The following is a 20,485-nucleotide window of genomic DNA, read 5'->3' on the forward strand; positions in this document are numbered from 1 at the left end:
TTAGCATATCAGTGCTGCTTTTGACAGGTACAATAGTATCTGATAATTTAAATGGAAAAGATGTATTTTAAGCCTGACTTGGTAATTTTCCAAATTTATCACCAAGGCAGGGACTTTCTGATTAAGGAAAATGTTAACAGATACATTGTCACAGGTACAAACTAAACAACGCCCAGAAATGCAAAGAAACCATTTACTAGTATCCACAAAGTGCTTTTTCTCTTGGAGCTTCTGAGTCATTACATTATCTTTAATAAATAAAAAATAGAAGAATGCTTAAGAATAATAGGCATGTGTGTGAGACAATGTAAATGAATAAATACACCATACACCTCATCTGTAGTTCTGTCTGAAAAATTGAAGGTTGCTTTTAAAAACAGTGTGGTACACTTAATTTCTCTTGATTTTTTTCCTTAGGAATGTACGAAATGCAACAGCAGATCAGATGAGGAGTGTAGCTCTTCAAGTATTCTGTTTGCCCAGGACAAATGTCAGATATGTGGAAGAAACTCCTGTAAATGATAGAAAGTGAATGACCACTTCCCATGTATAGGACTTCTTCTGCTCACATATAATAGGTGATCCGTAGCTGATTTCAGCATTTTGCCAACTGTTTAGCATTTAATAAGGCTGTACTACTTTTGTGGACTATCTAATATAGCTGGGCATATCCCCACTTTTGATATAAAAGTGTTTTCCTTTTTTTCTTACAAACTCATTTATCACTCAGTTCTACTAGTACTCATTTTTTCCTATCTGCTCTTACATTTGATTTCTTTGCTAGCATTTTCTGTTCTCCCTCCCTTCTCTGCTGTAATCGAAATGCATGTTTATCCCCTCTGATTTCTCTACCTATATATGTACCATCCCGTAGTGACTGTACTTCTCTTCCATTCTGCCATGTGCAGCAACAGTGTCCCTTTTCCCTTCATTAAGTCTCTCTTTCTATCTCCATATATTATGTATTTCTGTATTCCATTTATCTTTAATCTCCTACTTTACATACACAGGAAAGATGAAGAAATTCCCTTCGTTGTTTCAAAATGGTTTTTAAGGCAGGGCCACAAGATTGTTCCAATTAATGTAATTCAGTCCATCTTTCCACACCCTCAGGAACTGGAGTATGAATTTAGTATGAGGGTTTGAGATAGTTGAGAGCAGGGCTAGTCTCCATTTTCACTCATTTAGGAACAGTTTGAAGATTACTTCTCAGGAACTCAGCTGAAAATAGGTCTTTCTAAATAGCAAGTATTGATAAATGCTTAGTTCCATTGCTGAGATCCAGAATTAGAGCATCTCTGACAACTCAGCTCATCCAGTCCTAGTGAGCTGAGCACACAGGCAGTGGCAAAAAACTTTTCAGCCCAGGAAGGGGACTGATGCTTGGCTGCCAAGCTGGTCAGTATGGCTTTCCCTACAATATGGAAATTCATCTGTTATTTTTTCACATTAAAAGCATTTCATTTTGCTACACATCTCAAATATCCCATCCTAGTACTACCAGTGCAACACAAGTGATGATTTCATGACAAGCTGTTAGCTAACAAAAATAATTTGAACTTTACAAATAAGATTTTTTTAATCTTCATAGAATGATTCACAATTTGATACACAAAGTAAAATACTTTTGTCTGCATTTTTAAAGGGAGCAAGAAAAAAAATCTGAGGTAGCAATTCTTTGAGAGTACAGTGCCTGATCTCATGACACTTTTTCATTTCTTTCTCTTTATGGCTTTGTAGAAGATGCCTGATATCCATGAACTGGCTTAGATGACTGGTTTCCTTGCACAACACCTTTAAATTGTTTACAGTTCATGAAAAATTATGAAATACAGTTACAGGCTTCATGATGTGAACTCCACATATACAATGCTTCAGAGATCACAAAAAATATCTGCTTATTCATTTTGAACACCTGCTGTTACTACACTTTAAACACTTTAATGACATTTAAAGCAACTGTGTATTTTCCAGCCATTTAAACATAGACACATAAACAGATATTCCACAGAATTCACTTCTTTAACATAAATCGATTATCATCACATATTTGTTCTACAGTTTGTTCCATAAACACATATATCCTCTTACTAGTATTAGATAAGGTCAGTTTACTGCATTTGTATAAATAATCCTTGTAGTTACATAGTATCATCAAGACCATTCTTCAGGCCTGCATTTTATGTGATAAGTTTTGGGAGCACATGTCCCACTTCAATAAATTGTATTTCTTTAAAAGTTAGGAATATTAGAATTGAATACTAAAATTGTATATAAAATATATCTTTGCTAAAGAAAAAAGTCAAATTAGAAAATTTAATGCCAAAGAAAAACTGTTAATAAAATTAGAGTTCAAAGGAAAGGTAATTCATTAAAAATTTATATCTTCAATTTTATGAATTTTATAGAATTCATTACTTCTGGGGAGCCTTTATGCTTCTTTTTAGGGCTTTTATGCTACTAAAAAGTAATTCACACTTAAAGTGACACATGCATAAATTTGACATTGAAAACACAGTTCAAACTTTTCAAATAATTATTCCAAGTGAGAGATTTGACTAATAGTGCAAGAATGAGAGGGCTAATTCCTGTTCCTGGGGTAAATTCTGTTACATACATCATCCCTCTGTACATCAAAGGAGGTTTAGAGATCCTGTTATTCCCCACTGGTGTGTCATGATTTTGCAACAATCGACTGTGTACAACTGCAAAATCTCACATATTTCCTAATAAAGAGCTATTCCTTAAAGAGCTGCAAGCAAAAATATTGTTGCAAAGAGAGAGAATGAAAGGCCCACACACTTAGCTGAAGGTTATTCTGATTTTACAGAACACTAGTTTATTCTCTTCTTAATGTACTTTCAGATGTTAAAAGGCCACTTTCAGAAGGTGTTGCTCCCACCTTGGCAGTAACAAAGTGTTTTAAAAAATAAAAGCAAATTCAAGGGAAAAATAATCATGCTGCACATTTCTTCAGCTTAAAGAATGAAACAGATTTATGATAATTGTGTTCAAATGTATTTAGCTGGCAAATTCCTCAAAAAGCTTAGCTACCTCAGAGCAATGAGCAAATGTACCTTTTCCATTCTGGCTGAATTTCCCTTTTCGCAGAAAGCCATGATGATATGGCATATTGAGACATCAGCAAAGGTGGGAGAGATTCGATGCCTCACAATGTAATTTAGGCTATAGCTATTTTGCAGCTGCAGTAGCAATTTATGGCAAAGTATTGAAACTCTTCCACTCCATTCTTCTTCTGTGTGGATTACTGGAGGTGCACATATAGATACTTACGGTTAGGCAGGATGAATCATAGACTTAAAATCTGCTAAAAGTTGTGTCTGTTTGCCTCAGGTCCAAAGTAACCGATACGACATAAACAGCCTGCTGCTGACATCTTATCCCATGCTTTCTTTGGTTTCTAACATCTGTGTAGCCACCTGTGTTTTATCCTAAGAAATCCACTATGTAGGGAAAATCTTTAGGCTGTGGCTTGATAAGATTCACTAGCCTCTATGCATCACTAGATGCATCACAAAAGGCCTGTAGCAGCTTGTCACCTTACAAACAGGGACATAGACAAAGCAGAGATGTTTAATGTCTTCTTCGCCTCTGTCTTCAACACTGATGATGGGCTCTGGGACCCCAGTTGCTCCGAGTTGGAGGACCATGATTGCAGTAACAATAAACTCCCAGCTGACCCCAAACTTGTGTGGGACTTGCTGCTCCACCTGGATGCATACAAGTCCATGGGGCCCGATGGGATTCATCCTAGGGTGCTCAGAGAGCTGGCTGATGTCATTGTGAGACCTCTCTCAATTATTTTTCAATGGTCTTGGAGTCTGGAGAGGTCCCAGTTGACTGGAAGCTGGCAAACATTGTTCCAATCTTCAAGAAGGGCAAGAAAGAAGACCCTGGTAATTACAGGCCTGTCAGTCTCACTTCAGTGCCTGGTAAAATTATGGAGAAAATTATGCTGGGAGTTATCGAAAAACACCTGAAGGACAACGCAGTCATTGGTCACAGCCAACGCGGGTTCGTAAAAGGAAGGACCTGTTTAACAAACTTAGTTTCCTTTTACGACAAGCTCACCCATCTAGTTGACCAAGGGAAGCCAGCTGATGTCATTTTTTTAGATTTCAGTAAAGCTTTCGATACTGTCTCTCACAGTATCCTTCTGGACAAAACGTCCAGCATACAGCTTGACAAAAACATAGTGCGATAGGTGAGCAACTGGCTGATGGGTCGGGCCCAAAGAGTTATGGTAAACGGGGTTACATCAGGCTGGCAGCCAGTCACCAGTGGGGTTCCCCAGGGCTCCATGTTAGGGCCAGTTCTTTTTAATGTTTTCATAAATGACTTGGATGTAGGACTAGAAGGTGTTGTGAGCAACACGTTTGCAGATGACACCAAATTGGGAGGAGCTGTTGAGTCCATCGAGGGTGGAGAGGCCTTGCAGAGAGATCTGGGCAGACTGGAGAACTGGGCAATCACCACCCACATGAGGTTTAACAAGGGCAGGTGCCAGGTTCTGCACCTGGGAAGGGGCAGCCCTGTCTGTACATACAGACTGGGCGATGAGATGCTGGAGACCAGCCGTGCTGAAAGGGGCTTGGGGGTCTTGGTCGACAGCAAGTTGAACATGAGTCAACAGTGTGCCCAGGCTGCCAGGAAGGCCAACTGTATCCTGGGGTGCATCAAGCACGGCATTGCTAGCCGGTTTAGGGAAGGGATTGTCCCACTCTACACTGCACTGGTGCAGCCTCACCTCGAGTACTGCGTGCAGTTTTGGGCGCCACAGTACAAAAAGGACATGAAACTATTGCAGAGTGTCTAAAGGAGGGCAACAAAGATGGTGAAGGGTCTAGAGGGGAAGACGTATGAGGAGAGGCTGAAGTCCCTTGGTTTGTTCAGCCTAGAGAAGAAGAGACTGAGGGGAGACCTCATCACGGCCTACAACTTCCTCACGAGGGGGAGTGAAGGGGCAGGCGCTGATCTCCTCCCTCTGGTCACCAGTGACAGAACCCGAGGGAACGGCATGAAGCTGCGACGGGGGAGGTTTAGGTCAGATATCAGGAAAAGGTTCTTCACTGAGAGGGTGGTCAGGCACTGGAACAGGCTCCCCAGGGAAGTGGTCACAGCACCAAGCTTGACTGAGTTCAAGAAGCATCTGGGTAACGCTCTCAGTCATATGCTTTGATTCGGCTGGTCCTGTGCGGAGCCAGGAGTTGGACTCGATGACCCTTATGGGTCCCTTCAAACTCAGGATATTCTATGATTCTATGTCATTATGCACAGCATTAGAAGTAGAAAACAACAGCTTGGCTCAGATATGTCTATCTGTATAAAGAAAGAGAATGTGTCTGATCTGGATCAGCCCTGTCAGAGTCAGTCAGAAAACTGAAATGTGAATGAAGCACTGCCAATAAGAGTGTACTATCAGCTCACATACATGCACACACACAAGTTGCTACTCTGCAAAACATTCCGGTTTTGACTGGTAAGTTGATAGTTTCTTTGCAGTACTTTTAGCATCTCTAGAAAATTTGTAAGATACACAGTAAAATTGTCCTGTTGTTAACTATAACTAAAAAAAAAATTTATGTTTGGTTGCTCTCTGGAGTAGTCACTTCATGTCTTCATATGTTAAATAAGTGGCTGAATTAAGAATCTAAGATACCTCCCTACACATTCAGCAGAGCACCCAAACTGCTCTGATCAACCTCTGCAAGTGGCACTATGTTGCCTCTATAGAGGACACAGACTCTAAATTTGATGCCTAAAGTAAGTGTTACAGTATACACTAACACATATGTTTACAGACACACAGGCAATTAGTTAAATTCTAAAGTCCTGCCAGCGGAAGGGCTAGACAGCTCAGCTGATCTGTCCTCAAGCAGTTCCATTGCATGAAGGTAAAAGGTGAGAATCTGATTTGCCAAGTTAGATGTGGCTTTCTGTGACCTTCAAAATCTGAAAGACAGTTTTGGCTGGCTCTGCAGCAGGTTACCTGATACTGCCTGGCTCGGTGCGTGAAATCATGAAAAGCTGGAGAAATGTAAAGCTGCTCAGGAAGGACAAGAACAGAAGAGAGCTCATCTATAGTAAATACACTTTCCTTCACATGTACAGTACAATTTCCTTTACCTTGTTTCCAATTTCCACTGAAGCTAGTGGACCTGTTCCCACTGCTGTTCCAGGGACAAGAGGAAATGGCCTAAAGTTGTGCCAGGCGAAGTTTAGACTGGATATTAGGGAAAATTTCTTCACCAAAAGGGTTATCAAGCACTGGAACAGGCTGCCCAGGGAAGTGGTGGAGTCACCATCCCTGGAGGCATTTAGAAGATGCGTAGATGTGGTGCTTAGGGACATGGTTTAGTGGTGGACTTGGCAGTGCTAGGTTAATGGCTGGACTTGATCTTAAAGGTCTTTTCCAACTGATTGTAGGATTCTATGACATCTGTCCAGCCCAAGTACATGGACTCCTTTCCTCTTTCCCACCACTATTTCAGCAGAGCTCTGACTCAAACTTTATGCCTCATATCTTTCACTTTGGAGGCTGGATTCCAAAATCAATGTTGATAAGTTCACTATAAAAAAATCTGACTTCAAACTTTCCTTCCAGACTCAAAGAAAAATGCAATGTCTAAGGATGCAGGAGAACACCGTTCCATTCATGACTGGCATCAGAGTACAAATTCAATGGGAAAGCAGCTTTGCTCTCAAAACCTAGATTCTATTTTAAATTTATAATTACAGGTGATAAAAAACATGTGAAATAAATAATTTACAATTCAAATATGAATAAATTTGCAATATATTAGAAATATAGTTTAAAAATTACTTCATATTATTTATTAATATAAAGTTTAATTTTATGCTTTGTATAGAAATGGTAGCTTTACTTGTTACTGCTGCCTCAGCAGTAGGAAACAGAAAAGTTCCTAAGTAGCTAAATAGCATTGGGAAATTAAAAAATATTTTATCTTGCCTTTTTTTTGGTAATAGAAAAATAGCTTTTAAAAATACATTGTTAAACATATGGGCTTGTACTAAAGTAGAATTGTATATTATATACAGTAAGGCAGTATATCAAATATCCTGCTATTTTTTTCATGTTTGGTTTGATTGGATTAGGATATGAATGGGATGCAAAATTTTTGGTCACATTGCAACAAAGCAAAAACATAGAAGAATTTGTTATTTTACTGTAATTTTTGAATATATTCTTTTTTATATATGATTTGTCATATATAAGAGCTTTTTTCTTAAGGATTGAGAAAAAATGTAAAGAAAACTTAATCTAGTGTCAGAGTGTATTCAGAAGAAAATACATTGTAGATCAGAATGCTGTTGTGCAATGATTTATCTCATTTAGGAACTGCTCAGATCACTATGGTGTACTGACTGACCGGTAACAATTTTCATCTTCGTTGCATCTGCAGTATTCCCTCAGGCTTAATCAACTAATAGAAGCTCCGCAGAGCTGAGTAATTAGCTTACAATGTATTTTTCATGGCAGATAATATCCCTTTCCTCATTTCCCTGTGTCAGAAACATGTGTTAATGATCCAAGGTTTACTTCCATGATTATTACCTCAACCCACAGTTTATTTTATTCCCTGTATAATACACATAGGAGGCTAGGATTTTTTATGGAACTATTTGCTATATGGTTTTGTTTTACTGTACATAACTACTAAGTATGTACTGTACTAACTACTAGTTATTTAAAGGAGGGCATAAAGGAAGTTGGGTCCATGTAGTCTGATCCACTGTTGTCTCTTCTGTGCTCACTTGGAAATGTATTTTTCTCATCTTGACCTTGTTGACAGTTCTGACGCGTTTCCGTTGCAGGTTCTGGTGACACGGGTCTGTGCTGGATGCGTGCATCTGGCATTAATACTAGAAAATTACGGTCCACAACTGTTGAGACCTTGGTATACTCTTTGGTGGATTTTTTAGTCTTTCCTCTATTTCCTTTATGTTGCAGGAATAGTGATGGATCCTCCTCTTTTCTGACTTTGTGAACTTCTACATAATCCATTAGTTTAGGATTCCAAAAAGGTGGCCTGGGATTAGGTCTGTTTTGTTTGGCCCGCACTGTGGGTTGGTCAGTTTTCGAAAGCAAATTCTCCATCTCTCTTTGCTTTTCCATGTTGTTGTGGACAGTTTCAGTGATAGGATATTGTGACTGATGCTTTTCTTCATTTTCCACCAAAACTGGTGCAATGTTCACATTTGTGGTATTCAGTATTATCTTATGTGCATCTACAGTACTGTGGTAGGCAAACACAGGAGGCTGATTATTAGGTAACTGAACTGCAGGCCATGTGGATGATTTTGTACTGTCGTCGTTAAAAAGGACTGTTTCCTGTTCTGAGGCTATATGATGCATTTTACAGGTCTTTTTTCCTCCTTTATTTTCTTGAACATCTCTTACATCTTGTGTTTGAAGTGTTGATGGAAGGGCACGGGACTCCCTGCCCTTCTGAGCAAGCAGAGAACGGCTATCACAGCTCCCTCGTATCGAGTCACTGCTGGTTTCCTTAGGTATCATTTTTGCATTTTTACTGGTATGACCCTTGTCATGGCTTGGCATGAGCTGCTGGTCCTCACTGTCCTCTACCTCCAGATATTCTATCAGTAGTTCCTCACAGTCTGATGTTGGAGGGAAACCATGGCAACCAAGAGCACTCAATAATTCTTCAGATTTTCCTGTCTAAGGGCAGAATAAATAAGATATATGTTTTCACTGTTAACCTTAGGGTTTATCTGACTAGAACAATTGTGAACAATCTACATATTTAATATACAAATACTTTAATAGTTTTATCTCTAGACCCAAACTGGATTTCTACTGTTACAGAAAACAGTGAAAGAAGAAAATTTCTTGAGTTCCCTCAGTGGGGAGACACAATCCCAGAATTCATGTTTCTAAAATGGGAGGACTAGGGAGCTTTTGGAAGGTCTCATGGGTTTACCAAGAAGAAAATGAAGGAGGATGATAGAGCAGCCACGTCTTGTCTCCTCAGCATGGTAAGAGACTGTGGAGACCAACTTCCATAAGAACTACTAGGAAGAACACACAAGCATTGGCTCTTGTGGCATCCCAGGAGACAGCTGCGGTCACAAACCCTGTTCTCAAATGCCCTCATCCTACTACTGCAAGGCAAGACTGTCTCTCACACATAGCCTTCACAAGATCAACCTGAAAGTGTCACCTATTTGTAACATTGATTAAAGAAACTGAAGCTGGTTTACACTTTATTATGGTAATCGTGTTTGCTAGTATCTAATTTGGAGAAGTAATAATGGTCAATTCTTTTGTTGTTATGAGTGGTACTCACCTCTAACAGATGCGTATCTATGCCTTTTATCCTTGGTCCTGGAACTGGTGGTAGGAAAAAGGCTATCATTCTAAAAAAACAGAACAAACACACAAGGTGTAAGTATGGGTCCTATCTCTCTGTTCTCCCATTTCCTCAGAATGTGACTAACGTGTTAAACACTTCTCCCATATCTGATGCCTCCCTGTTGGACCTCCATTTCCTGTCTGCCTCTCAAGCCGGGTAATTTACAAATGCAGTTACAGTTCATAAGTTACCCTTAGATGTATTTACAAGGAAGAGAACAATACAAAACTTACTCAACTGGAAAATAACACTGCTAATGTCCTTCTATTGTCCTTTATCCCTTAACCTCCAGTTCTCTAATATCACTGTAACTTCATCACTGGCCAAGAAACAGCTATGTGAGGCACAGTTCTGGAGGACTAGTGGGCATTTATCTACATACTTGACTGCCAGCTGACTACTACTAAACAGGATTTAGGATGAATGACTTCTCATGGCTTTTCCATCAATGGTTTCTATCTTGTTCTTCTACTCAGCTAGTATTTTTTGCAAGACTTGTACAAAAGTGATAATCTTTGTGACACCTTTCTCTTTCAGATCTGACTGAAATTAGCCAGTGTTCTAGTAGATTATTTGGGGAATTGACAGACAGGTGAGCAGAAAGAACCTCATAATATAACCTTATTTCCTTTAGAAAATTAGGCCAAAACCAAAAGGCACATCATCTACAGGAGCAGGGATACTCCATATGATATATGCTGACTACTTACATGGCTAACCATGATGGTCAGGTCTAATAGAGACATGTCTTTACCAACTGAGAATTTAGCCTGGCTTCCCTAAAGAACAGAAATACCTCTTTATCAGTGGTGAATTTAGAGGCAAATACATGTAACTTAGAGTTTATAAGAGAACACGAAACCTATAGGAAATTGAATTGAATGGTAGAAGTTTCTTTTTGAAAAGTTTATTGAGATTTTCAACTCAATGCAATTGTGAAATTGGTGACTTACCTGTACCCTTTCAAAACCATTGTCCAGCTCATGATTAAACATACAAGAGATGACAAGACACCAACAACGATCCACACAACCATATCTCTTACTCTGAAGTCTAGGAAACAAACAATTATTTAAGGACACATATCTAGCATATGCATAGTCAGCATGCAAAAATTATTTTAAAAATAAAATTTATTTTATCTCAAATTACTTTTATTTTAAAAATTGGTATAAACTCCCAAATTTGGTATTGAATGTAGAGGCTTTTACTAGCATAGATGGATCTCAACAATCATTGTAATAACTGATAATAAGTATACTTTTTATTAATGGCACTGTGCAGGAAATAAACTCTCTTGGAAAAATTATATAAAAATGTATGAAGAGGGAAATTTTGTCACAGGCATTATAGCAACTGGGTTCAAATCCAATTATGTCAATACTGTAGTCATTTCATTATCAAATAAATATCATATAATCAATTAAATGGTGGGTTAAATGATCAAGGACTAGATATTTTTAAGGATTTCTATTGTAACATAAACTTCTTACATCGAGGTGTTTATTTCAAATTCATTCCAGATAAAGAATACTGAAGAGCTGTTACTATCTGAAGGCAGTCTATGTAGCAGTTTTAATGCAGTTACCTGTATTCTTTCAATTAAAAACTACCATCATGAGAACAAATGAGGCAATAAACAGAAAGGACATAGTTTAAGTAAGTAAAGAAATTTATTCACCTTCTTAACTCCAAAAATTAATGAAGGGGAAAGCTAACTGGGTATGGTGTAGGGATGCCGAGAATTCAGCTACCTTAGTAATGATGTTCTTACCTGTCCTAGAAAAACTGTGGGATGTCAATCTTCACGGGTGCCACAAACAGCTAACAAAAGTATTACATGAACTTCCATGTAATAACAATTACTGAAGGAATGCCTGGCCACTCACCAGTAGGTATCTCAATATAATATTCTGGGCTCCATTCACTCCATAATCCATAGTGGTCTGCTTTGCAGTGAATCTGTATAATATACTTCTTTCCAGGATTTAAACTGAACATTTTATATTGTGTTTGCTGTCCCACAAAAACAGTCTGCAAAATGAATAAAAATTGTAAAATGCATATCAAGTTGAGACATTTTTCTGTGAAAATCACAGCTAGGTTTAAGTCTTGATAACCAAGTTGGGAATATAAAACGAATCTGGATAGCTTCCTAATAATTGTTATGCAGGCGTAGAACAATGGTACATTTATTTTATTTCTAATTTATTTCTCATTCAGTGGGAACGAAATCTGGCTCTGGTATACTGTGCAAATTAAACTACTACAAAACCACATCATGAGCGTATGGCAAATAGGGAGGAACTGTGGTAATGGTGGGAACTGCAATGATGAGAGAAGTAGGCAAGAAACAGCAATGGGCTAAGAAAATGCAGAGAGAAAAGAAGGAATGTGGAGTTGGTGGAACTGCACAGGGTAGTGAAAAGTGGATCTTGCAATGGCCAGCGGGCTGGGAAGTGCAGTGGCAGGGCGAAGGAAGGAGGAGATACAAAGATCTCTGTATGGGAAGTATCGCAGCAGAGAAGAAGGGGATGCAGCCAAATACCGATAGCTGGAGACTTTCGTTTGCTGCCCAGTTGTTTGAGTTGCAGATCCTGGCTATAGACAATTATTATGTGGCCGTAACAACTATCACCTAATAGCTATTTGTACAAATTTAAATGATTTTACAGAATGTCACTGTGCTTTCTGTTACTTAAGAAGTGCTTGTGGTTAAGACCAAATTATCACAAAAGAAGCCTGACCAAATGAGAACAAACAATTTAAACTGTAATGCAGTATGATTAATATATAATGGCCATAATTAAAAATAAGTACTTTATCACCTGCTATCACCCAGTAGCATCTGAGATACCAGTATTCTTAGAAATCATAGATCACACAAGCACTTTTGAAAAAGGATGAACTATTCAGTGTGCCTGCTTCGTTGCATTGAGGCATGGGACCTAGCTGACAAAATCTAAATGATCAGAAAACATAATACAGCAAAAACTTGCATCATCCTTACTTCCCATTCCTCTCCTTCTTCAGGCTTTAGTCGCAACTCATATTCAAGGGTCAGCCATCCAGATCTGATATCAGCCAGCGGTGGTGGAGACCATGTCAAGACCAGATATGTTTTTCTATTTATCGGCTTTTTTAATTCCAGAGTTACATTCACAGGAGGATCTGGCTGTACTGTTAAAATAAAAGAACTGACAATAAGAGTCTAAATGATTTTTCCTTGCATCTTACGAAGAAATATAAAATGGTGTGAGTGGTGAGTTGCCATGTCCATTGTGTCTAGTAATTTAGAACTTGTGCTGGAATACAGACATCAAGAGTTTCCTGATAAAGTAAGCATGGATTTATGAATGTGAAGAAAAGATGAAGAGCAGTAAATATGTTGAGTTCACATTGAGATTTGCCTTAATAATTTATTACTAGAAATAATTTTTTCTTACATTACCATTTATTGTTGCTTTTCCCCAGAACTATGTTTCAAAGTTAACATCTTTAATGCTTCGTTATGAAACTTGTGTTTTACCATAATCTTATCAAAGTTGGCATATACATTTAGGAATGCTGAAAACACAAAATGTAGCTGATGAAACCTGTCCCCCCATCTTTTACATTCAGAAAACACAACAGCATAATCCCTACAAGCATACATAAGGATATTTAAAAACAAAACAAACCAGTTATACTAAAGCCCTATCTGTATCTCAAAAATAAACCAAAATGGAACGCAGGTTTCTGCTACAGTTAGGCTTGCAGCTTCCTCAGTTCAGAGGTAGAGCTTCTGCATATCATGCATGTATTTTACCACTGTCTGATGCAAAGCTTCATCAAGTAAGCAGTCAGGGCAAAGAGGTAAAATGTAAAACCTTTTCTCCAGGAGCCCTTTTCCAGTTGCCAGACCCTTGAGAACAAAATGGTTATCAGTGACAATGTTCCGTTCCCTTCGATAAAAACTTAAACATTTGTCCACAGGTACTCTGTGGAAAAAGTCTGAGAAAAGAGATTATCAGTACACTGCTACAAAAAGTATTAATTCACCTTCTCTTGGGTCTGGAAACTATTTTTAGGTAATAAAATTTAAGTGTTATTAGTTAAAAGATCAATTTAATTTCAGTTGCTGGTAGAGCGGAAAAAGATTTTAGCTGGGCTTGACTGAAAGAAATATGGAAAACCAATAAATGGTTATCGGAATGCAGTTTTAAAGCTTTTAGCAATTTTAGGTTTCCTTTGAAAATAAAATGGTAAAGGGATGAATATTGATTTATTATTACACCAGAGAAGATCTTATCTGTTCTTACAAGTTTTTAACTTGGATATAATACTATATATGCAAAGAGCTGGAAGTAAAATTGTGTCAAAACCCATATATTGAATTATTTGGTTCCACAGAGAATACTTTTTATCTCTTACCTATGTAAGTCACATCCACGTAACGAGGATCAGAGACATTACTTCCCATTTCATTAGTTGCCCTCACAGTAATATTGTATATGGTCCAGAATGAGGTGTGCTTTTTATCAAAGTAGCACGAGTTGGGGCCTGCAGTTCTGTAATCTGGACATTCATAAATTTGTTGTTCTCTGAAATGAAAGAATCACAGTGATTAGGTTACACAGACTAAGACACCTGACTTTGATTACTAGTGGGTCAGCATTATTTAGGGCTGGATCACATTTTCATGCCTGACAATGTGAAGAAAATCAGAAACCTGCTTTCAGACTAAAGACTTATCAGACAATTCCAGAGACTGTAGTAAGCATTTTCTCCCCAAAATAAAGACTACAAAGCCTGAAGAATTTAGGCTGCTGTAGATGCAGCAGAGGACTAGTAGAGTGCAGCTCTTACTTTTCTGAACGTCCACTGCATAGCCCTTAGGGATTCCAGAGAGCCAGTAGAAGTGATTGCTGAAGTCTTCCAACCCATCTATTAAAACCTAAGTATTTCCAATGTTCCTTTCACACTTATGTGAGTTCTGCATATTACATTAATATACTTCCAGAATCAGTTTGGGCTTTCATCGCCTGTTCCTCAAAAAAATCTGCTTTGTATCTGCCCTACAAATCCATTCCTAAGCTCACCAAAGGAAGCAGGGATAGAAGAGAAAGTTGAGTATGTAGTACTTGTTTCCAGGCTCCTCTGAGATGAACAATATCAAAAGAGAAAGTTGTGGATGTGGATCTCAGACTCTGCCCTGGCTGGCTGGACCAGTATCTGTCTTTTTCGACTAAGACCTGGCTCTCAGCTGACAAGTACAGAGTTTAGCGTCCAGTTAGGTCAGCACAAGGCTGAGCAGTGCTGGGTGAACCAAAATAGTTCAAACAAAATATTGACTACCCCTTTAAAATGAATGTTTGGCACTTGATCTAAGTTCCAGGACTAAGATTACTGCAGAAGCCAGGAGACATTTATGGCCTATGAATACTTGTGCAAAATAAGCATTATCAGAAGATGAACATTTTAATATCTGGTCATTTTGGAAAGCTTTATTTCTGGGGCTGTGTGGCCAAAAAGCTACAGGACTGTGTATTTGTATTGCATACTATTATGCAGTTGCTGTGCCATGGCTACTTTCAAGGCAGTCTGTCTTTCAAGGCAGAAGAATTCACAGATATTTGAAAAACTTAACATTTTAAAGAGGTCCTATTTCAACCTTAAATATGTTGCTGCTAGTGCTATTCCAGAATATATGTCACTTGGACAAAACCATGTGCTGTGGAAAATGACATCCCCTAAATGCAAAATCAATCAGGATTGATTTTCCAGGTCCTTCCAATAAAACACTGAATAATTATACACAGCTTTTACCCTTCTTTGCTGTAAAGCAAAGTGTAGTTAGTAGGATGTCCTCCATCTGATCCAGGCTTCCACCAACAAGTAAATGTTTCTTTTTCTGGAGAACGGCATTTTATTATCGTAGGCTTTTCAGGAGGTGACTCTCCTGTAAGAGATAAAGAAACGAACTAATTATTTAGTTGAATGCATTATGTCAACCATGTAAGCATAAAACAATGCCAAGCAGAGCACAGGAAAATACCTTTTTTTTTCTACAAGGAAAGAAAAGCTTTTGCTTCATATTAGCATAGGAAAGGGTTAGGTGGTTAGGGTGGCAGCATGCTACTTTGACCTGGATTCAAAATCCTTTCCCATGGCAGCTATGCTGAAGAACTATGTTTTAGTTCCCTGGCTGTGGCTCTTCTCTGTCCCCAAGTCTGATAAGGGGTGCTCAAATACTGTCATAGCAGAATCTATGAAATCATTAAAATATACTCTGCTATCCAATCCATTTTCTACAGAAACCATTTTTTCTTAAAAAAAAAGGTATTTGAAGATGCTTCTGATTGTAAAAAAAATATGCTGTCATTTGTTTTGGCTTTTACAGGAAAAAAACACGGAACGTGTTTTCCCATTTGTTTATGTCCTTGCCAGTAACTCTCTTCTGAAGTACCTATGCTCAGCTGACTTCAAAGATACAAAGAAGTAGCTCTCATATTTCCTTGTAAAGTGAAGTTATGCTCAGAACTCAGGCTACTTGCCTGATTGCTGCCAAGCAATTTATAATTATTTGGATTCCTGATGATGGTTTTATAGACTCAAGCAAAGCACTTAGAGTAGGGCAGAGGAAAATGCTTAAATTTTGAAATGGGATGATGCTAATCAAAACCCTGATATGACTGAAAATTTTGCAGTTACGTATTTGTGGCAAAATGTTGTCCTATTACATCAATAATATATATTTTCTACTATTTAGAGTAGGAGCATTGATTTTCCAAATTTCTAATTGCCTAAGGCAGATCTGAAAATGGGACATTTAAAAAATATTTTTCTGTTAACAGTACTTCAGCAATCTCCATGTCAAATAATGAATGATACAATTAGTGACAGAAGAAGATTTGAGACAACCTGGCTAAAGTGTCTGACAGCAAGATAGGATGTCATGCATATTTAATGCATCCACTCCAACCCAGTAAAACACAGATAATTATTTCCAGGTGATAGTAGCTGCAAGTGTTATACTCTCTTAGACATGGCAGTGTTTTCAGTCCAGTTACTAATGAACAAATGAATGATTCTTACACAAGTACCATTTCCTGATATCTATAGCTACAGATGAAATCAACATAATTTTTAAATAGAGGGACAGGAACAATAAATTATTTAGGTGCACCTGTATCAGAAGTGACTTCCTAGTAAATCCCAGCCCGTTTGTCATACCCAGTTTCAGCAGAGGATCCTGAGCAGATCAAGCAGACTGAATACAGTTACACACAAAGCATGGTAAGATGCACTGAGCTGTTCCTCCAACACTATGAAGTATCTGTTTGAGGAAATGAGTTTTCAGGGCTGCCATTTAGGCACCTTTCACAACACTGAACTGGCTAGAATTTAAAAACACGTAACAGCAATCATCTGCTCACCTTTGGGGATCTGAATGCATCTTGCGGAGCTCCACTCACTCCATTCTCCAAGGTCTAACATGCAACGGACCTGAACAACATATTTCACTCCAGCTTGTCGTATAATCACTTTGTACTCTGTCTGCTCTCCAAGAGATATTGTCTGGAAAAGAAAATGGACTGGAAAAATAATAAAGAATTGTGCCCCTTTAACAAATAAACTATAAAGGAGTAGGCTTGTGTCACTGACTTCTGAAAGGCAAGGATTTCAGTCCAGTATTTTATAAGATGTAAATTTCAAAGAAGCAAAGGTAGTGACTTAACAGCAAAACTCACTTCAGTAACACTGAGATTCTGATACTCGAGAACATATTCAACTGTAGACTTTTTATAAGTTAGTACTCTATCAGATCCACAATGCAACGAACGCTATAGGTAGTCCAACTCACAGATAAACTCTCTGTGTAAGGCTTCTTAGTGGCTAGTTTTAGTGCTGATTATTTCAGGCCCTTTCAATCTCTTTTCAGAAGTCTTTCAAGACACATAGCATTCTCCATCATTAAGGCATTAACAATTTAGGTAATGTTGAGGCCATCTGACTATGGCTTTAAGAATGATATTTTGTCCTGGTATCTCAGCTGTGGGAGTACTGTTGGCCCACTCCTAGCAAAAGGGCAACAGCTAGGAATGTCAATGGAAATAGTGCATGTGAGTAGGACACTCCATACTTTCTGAGAGGGGAGTTGTTCCCAGCTGATCATGTTGAAGAGAATGATAATGCTGACTCTCAGCCCAGTTAAACAGCAATTAAGGAATAACTGAGAGACTTCTGAGACAAAAAGGGTCAGCTTGAAAAGCAGTATTATAGAGGCATGAAAATTTGTAATAGTGGGGGAAACTGGAAATTTCAGCAGTAGCTGAAGCTCAGTGCTATCAAAAGCTGCTCTGCTAGCATCGTGACCTCTGCCTGGGCAGAGCAGCCTCTGTCTGTCATGCAGTGAGCAGCTGCACTCCAGACAGCATGGGCAGCAGCAGGCAGGAACCCACACCTGGGTATATGCATGTGACCGTCTGGCTGCTTTCTCACTGATGTGTGTCTTAGTAGACTGTAAGAAGGGACGCGGGTTCACATTAAGTGAAACCATCTATCTGTGTCCCCTGCAGAAACGGGTGTAAGTAGGGGAGTTTGAATGCCTAGGAGGGTGGGGTGTCCTTGTAACCTACCCTTCCTGGGAGAGGGGAATTTCTGTATATTGTAGTATATTTCTGGGACTAGTTATAGAAGTATGTTTATAAATTTGTAGGTGTCTATTAACATTTTTAAGTGCCCAGGATTTTGATTTATCTGTTGCATTGCTGATACTGGCCTTGACTGCATAGTTAACTGACTGCTTGTTAATTATACCTTAATGAATCAATAAACTGCTTTGATCCTGATTTGGTTTGAACTATATGAACTCGGCAGTCTCTTACTGTGACATTTGGGAACAGACACACTGATGAAAATTACAATTAAATATTACATCAGTGGACTAAATAAGTTTTTTTAGTACATGACATTAGGACAATCTACAATTACCTTGAATTTCACTGTCTCTACAAACAACTACAGTATTTTTCTTTCTTTAATCAGATTTGGTTACATTAATTTTTCTATCCTTATAGAAACTAAATTTTTTATAATATCACTTAAATTCAGACAAGAGAACTCACTGAAAAAGCATTTATACAATAAATATATTTTTTCCATTACCTCCCACTCTTCCTTTTCCTCAGGTTTTAGTCGTAGCTCATAGTGATATACATGTGAATTTGAGCTGACATCGGCTAATGGAGGGGGAGACCATTTTGCCCAAAGGTACATTATGCTAGCAGATGGTTTCATTTCTAGAGAGAGGTTTGCAGGAGCATCTGGCTGAACTGTATAAATGAAAAGTTTGCCATTAATGATTTGGTTTTCTCTCAGAAAACGCACCTCTGTTATGATTTTGTATTTCAGCACATTAATTTCAGATCATTCAGCACTTCTGTAAGGGAATAGTACAATAGCCTTTTTTTCCCTTCCCCCGATAATGTTTAACTGGCTACTGATTTACCACAGTATCAGCAAATCTTAGACTTTACTCTGAATTTGTCAGGCTAAGGAAATACAAATCATAATTTCATTAGGCCACTCTTGCAAAATTAAAATATCAGATATTTTATAGTTAAAAATGCTAAGTACATTTATCATTACAATGTGTAGATTATGTGTGCAGAAAGCAGAATGGAGTTAGGAATATGAAATACTACAAAAAGCCCGCAGAGTGCTCAGGCAGTTATTTTTACCCTCCCAAGACTGCAATACCAGCAGCCATAAAGATGTTTACATTTGGAAAATTTAGGTAGGTTAACCTAATTTGAAAGTTTTATGATCTACAGTGCTAGGCACCTACAAAATTGTCATTGAGTCTAATCAAAATACTGGAGATAACTAGAAACTGGAGCCAATTTTTCAGCCAAAGTAAAGTGACAGTAAAATACGTAGTTAATTTATAAGTAAAATGCAGTTTTCACATAAATTGAAGATGAAAATTTTAGGTCATCTGTAGATAAACACTCCATAGCAAGTTTCACATCATGAGGAAAGAAATCTTTCACCACCACTTGTTCTGGGATTAAAAACCACATACATCTCCAATTAGTTTGTTTTCCATTTCATTCTTCCCTTTTTACCTATGGAGGTCACATCCACATACTGAGGATCTGAGCTGTTACTTCCAATTTCATTCGTTGCCATTACAGTGATATTATATGTTGTCCAAGGATTAGTGTGTTTTTTATCAAAGTAGCAGGAATTGGGACCTGACGTTCGGTAGTCTGGACATTCATAGATTTTTTCTTCACTGAAATAAAATTATTTAAAAAGTTAGAAGTTTAGGAAATGAAACAGATAATATTCTAGTAATGGCCTAGGTTCTGCAAAGAAATTTGAAATGTTTAGCTTTAAACCTGTATATAATCCCATCTCTGGGAAACATTTTGGTGAGTGTCAAATGCTATTACCATAAGTGCTTCATTGCTACTTTTAATGCAGTTGTTCAGGATGAATGCTTTTATCCCCTTTTTTATACATAGGAATATGTCGACAAAAGAATGGAAAGAGAAATTTCTAGAGATAGCACAAGGCACTTTTAAAAAATGTTGGAAAGCAAGTTAAAAGGCAAATTAAACACATTCGCTTTGACTAAAGAAGAAAAGTTGCTAAATATCTTATCTTCTTTCTTATCTTCTTTACATATTTCCCCTGGAAAGTAACATGATGTGCCCTATGGCAGAGGAGTGTTTTATTGATTATTTTGCTTTCAGCAAGATGCTAATTTATCTGCTTTTTAACATCATCACCATCACAATTGTGTCAACAAAAAAATATTTGATTAATTCATGATCTCTTTCCTGTTACCTTTATAGGAGTCTTTGGCTTTTTTAAGAGGGATTGTTTTGTACTTAATTAAAGCTGAACTGGGGGATGTACTCAGAGCCTATTCCAGGTGTGAAGAACTGCGCAAACCCAAAGCACCAGCTGACATGGTTTAAGGATGCACTTTGGTCCCACTGTTATGCTCTATGCACTGATAATAACAAAGTCTCTTAGTTTCCAGGCAGTTTTGTCCCAGAAAGAAAAGAAAAGGG

General features: G+C 38.0%; 1 protein-coding gene across 8 annotated transcripts in view; it reads right to left on the reverse strand.

Moving 5' to 3' along the window:
* The window catches only part of PRLR (prolactin receptor), a 93,866-nt gene continuing 73,381 nt past the window's right edge, over positions 1-20,485 (reverse strand). For all 8 annotated transcript variants that reach the window (XM_054809438.1, XM_054809441.1, XM_054809442.1 and 5 more), the window contains 10 exons: positions 19,529-19,698; positions 18,567-18,733; positions 16,835-16,976; positions 15,225-15,357; positions 13,830-13,999; positions 12,427-12,596; positions 11,306-11,450; positions 10,370-10,469; positions 9,351-9,420; positions 1-8,722 (listed from right to left, as the gene is read on the reverse strand). In XM_054809438.1, coding sequence (XP_054665413.1) covers positions 7,727-8,722; positions 9,351-9,420; positions 10,370-10,469; positions 11,306-11,450; positions 12,427-12,596; positions 13,830-13,999; positions 15,225-15,357; positions 16,835-16,976; positions 18,567-18,733; positions 19,529-19,698 — 2,263 coding nt within the window. In that variant the 3' untranslated portion in view covers positions 1-7,726. The remainder of the gene's footprint in view (positions 8,723-9,350; positions 9,421-10,369; positions 10,470-11,305; positions 11,451-12,426; positions 12,597-13,829; positions 14,000-15,224; positions 15,358-16,834; positions 16,977-18,566; positions 18,734-19,528; positions 19,699-20,485) is intronic.

The sequence above is a fragment of the Grus americana genome, chromosome Z (assembly GCF_028858705.1).
Source record: "Grus americana isolate bGruAme1 chromosome Z, bGruAme1.mat, whole genome shotgun sequence".
NCBI lineage: Eukaryota > Metazoa > Chordata > Aves > Gruiformes > Gruidae > Grus > Grus americana.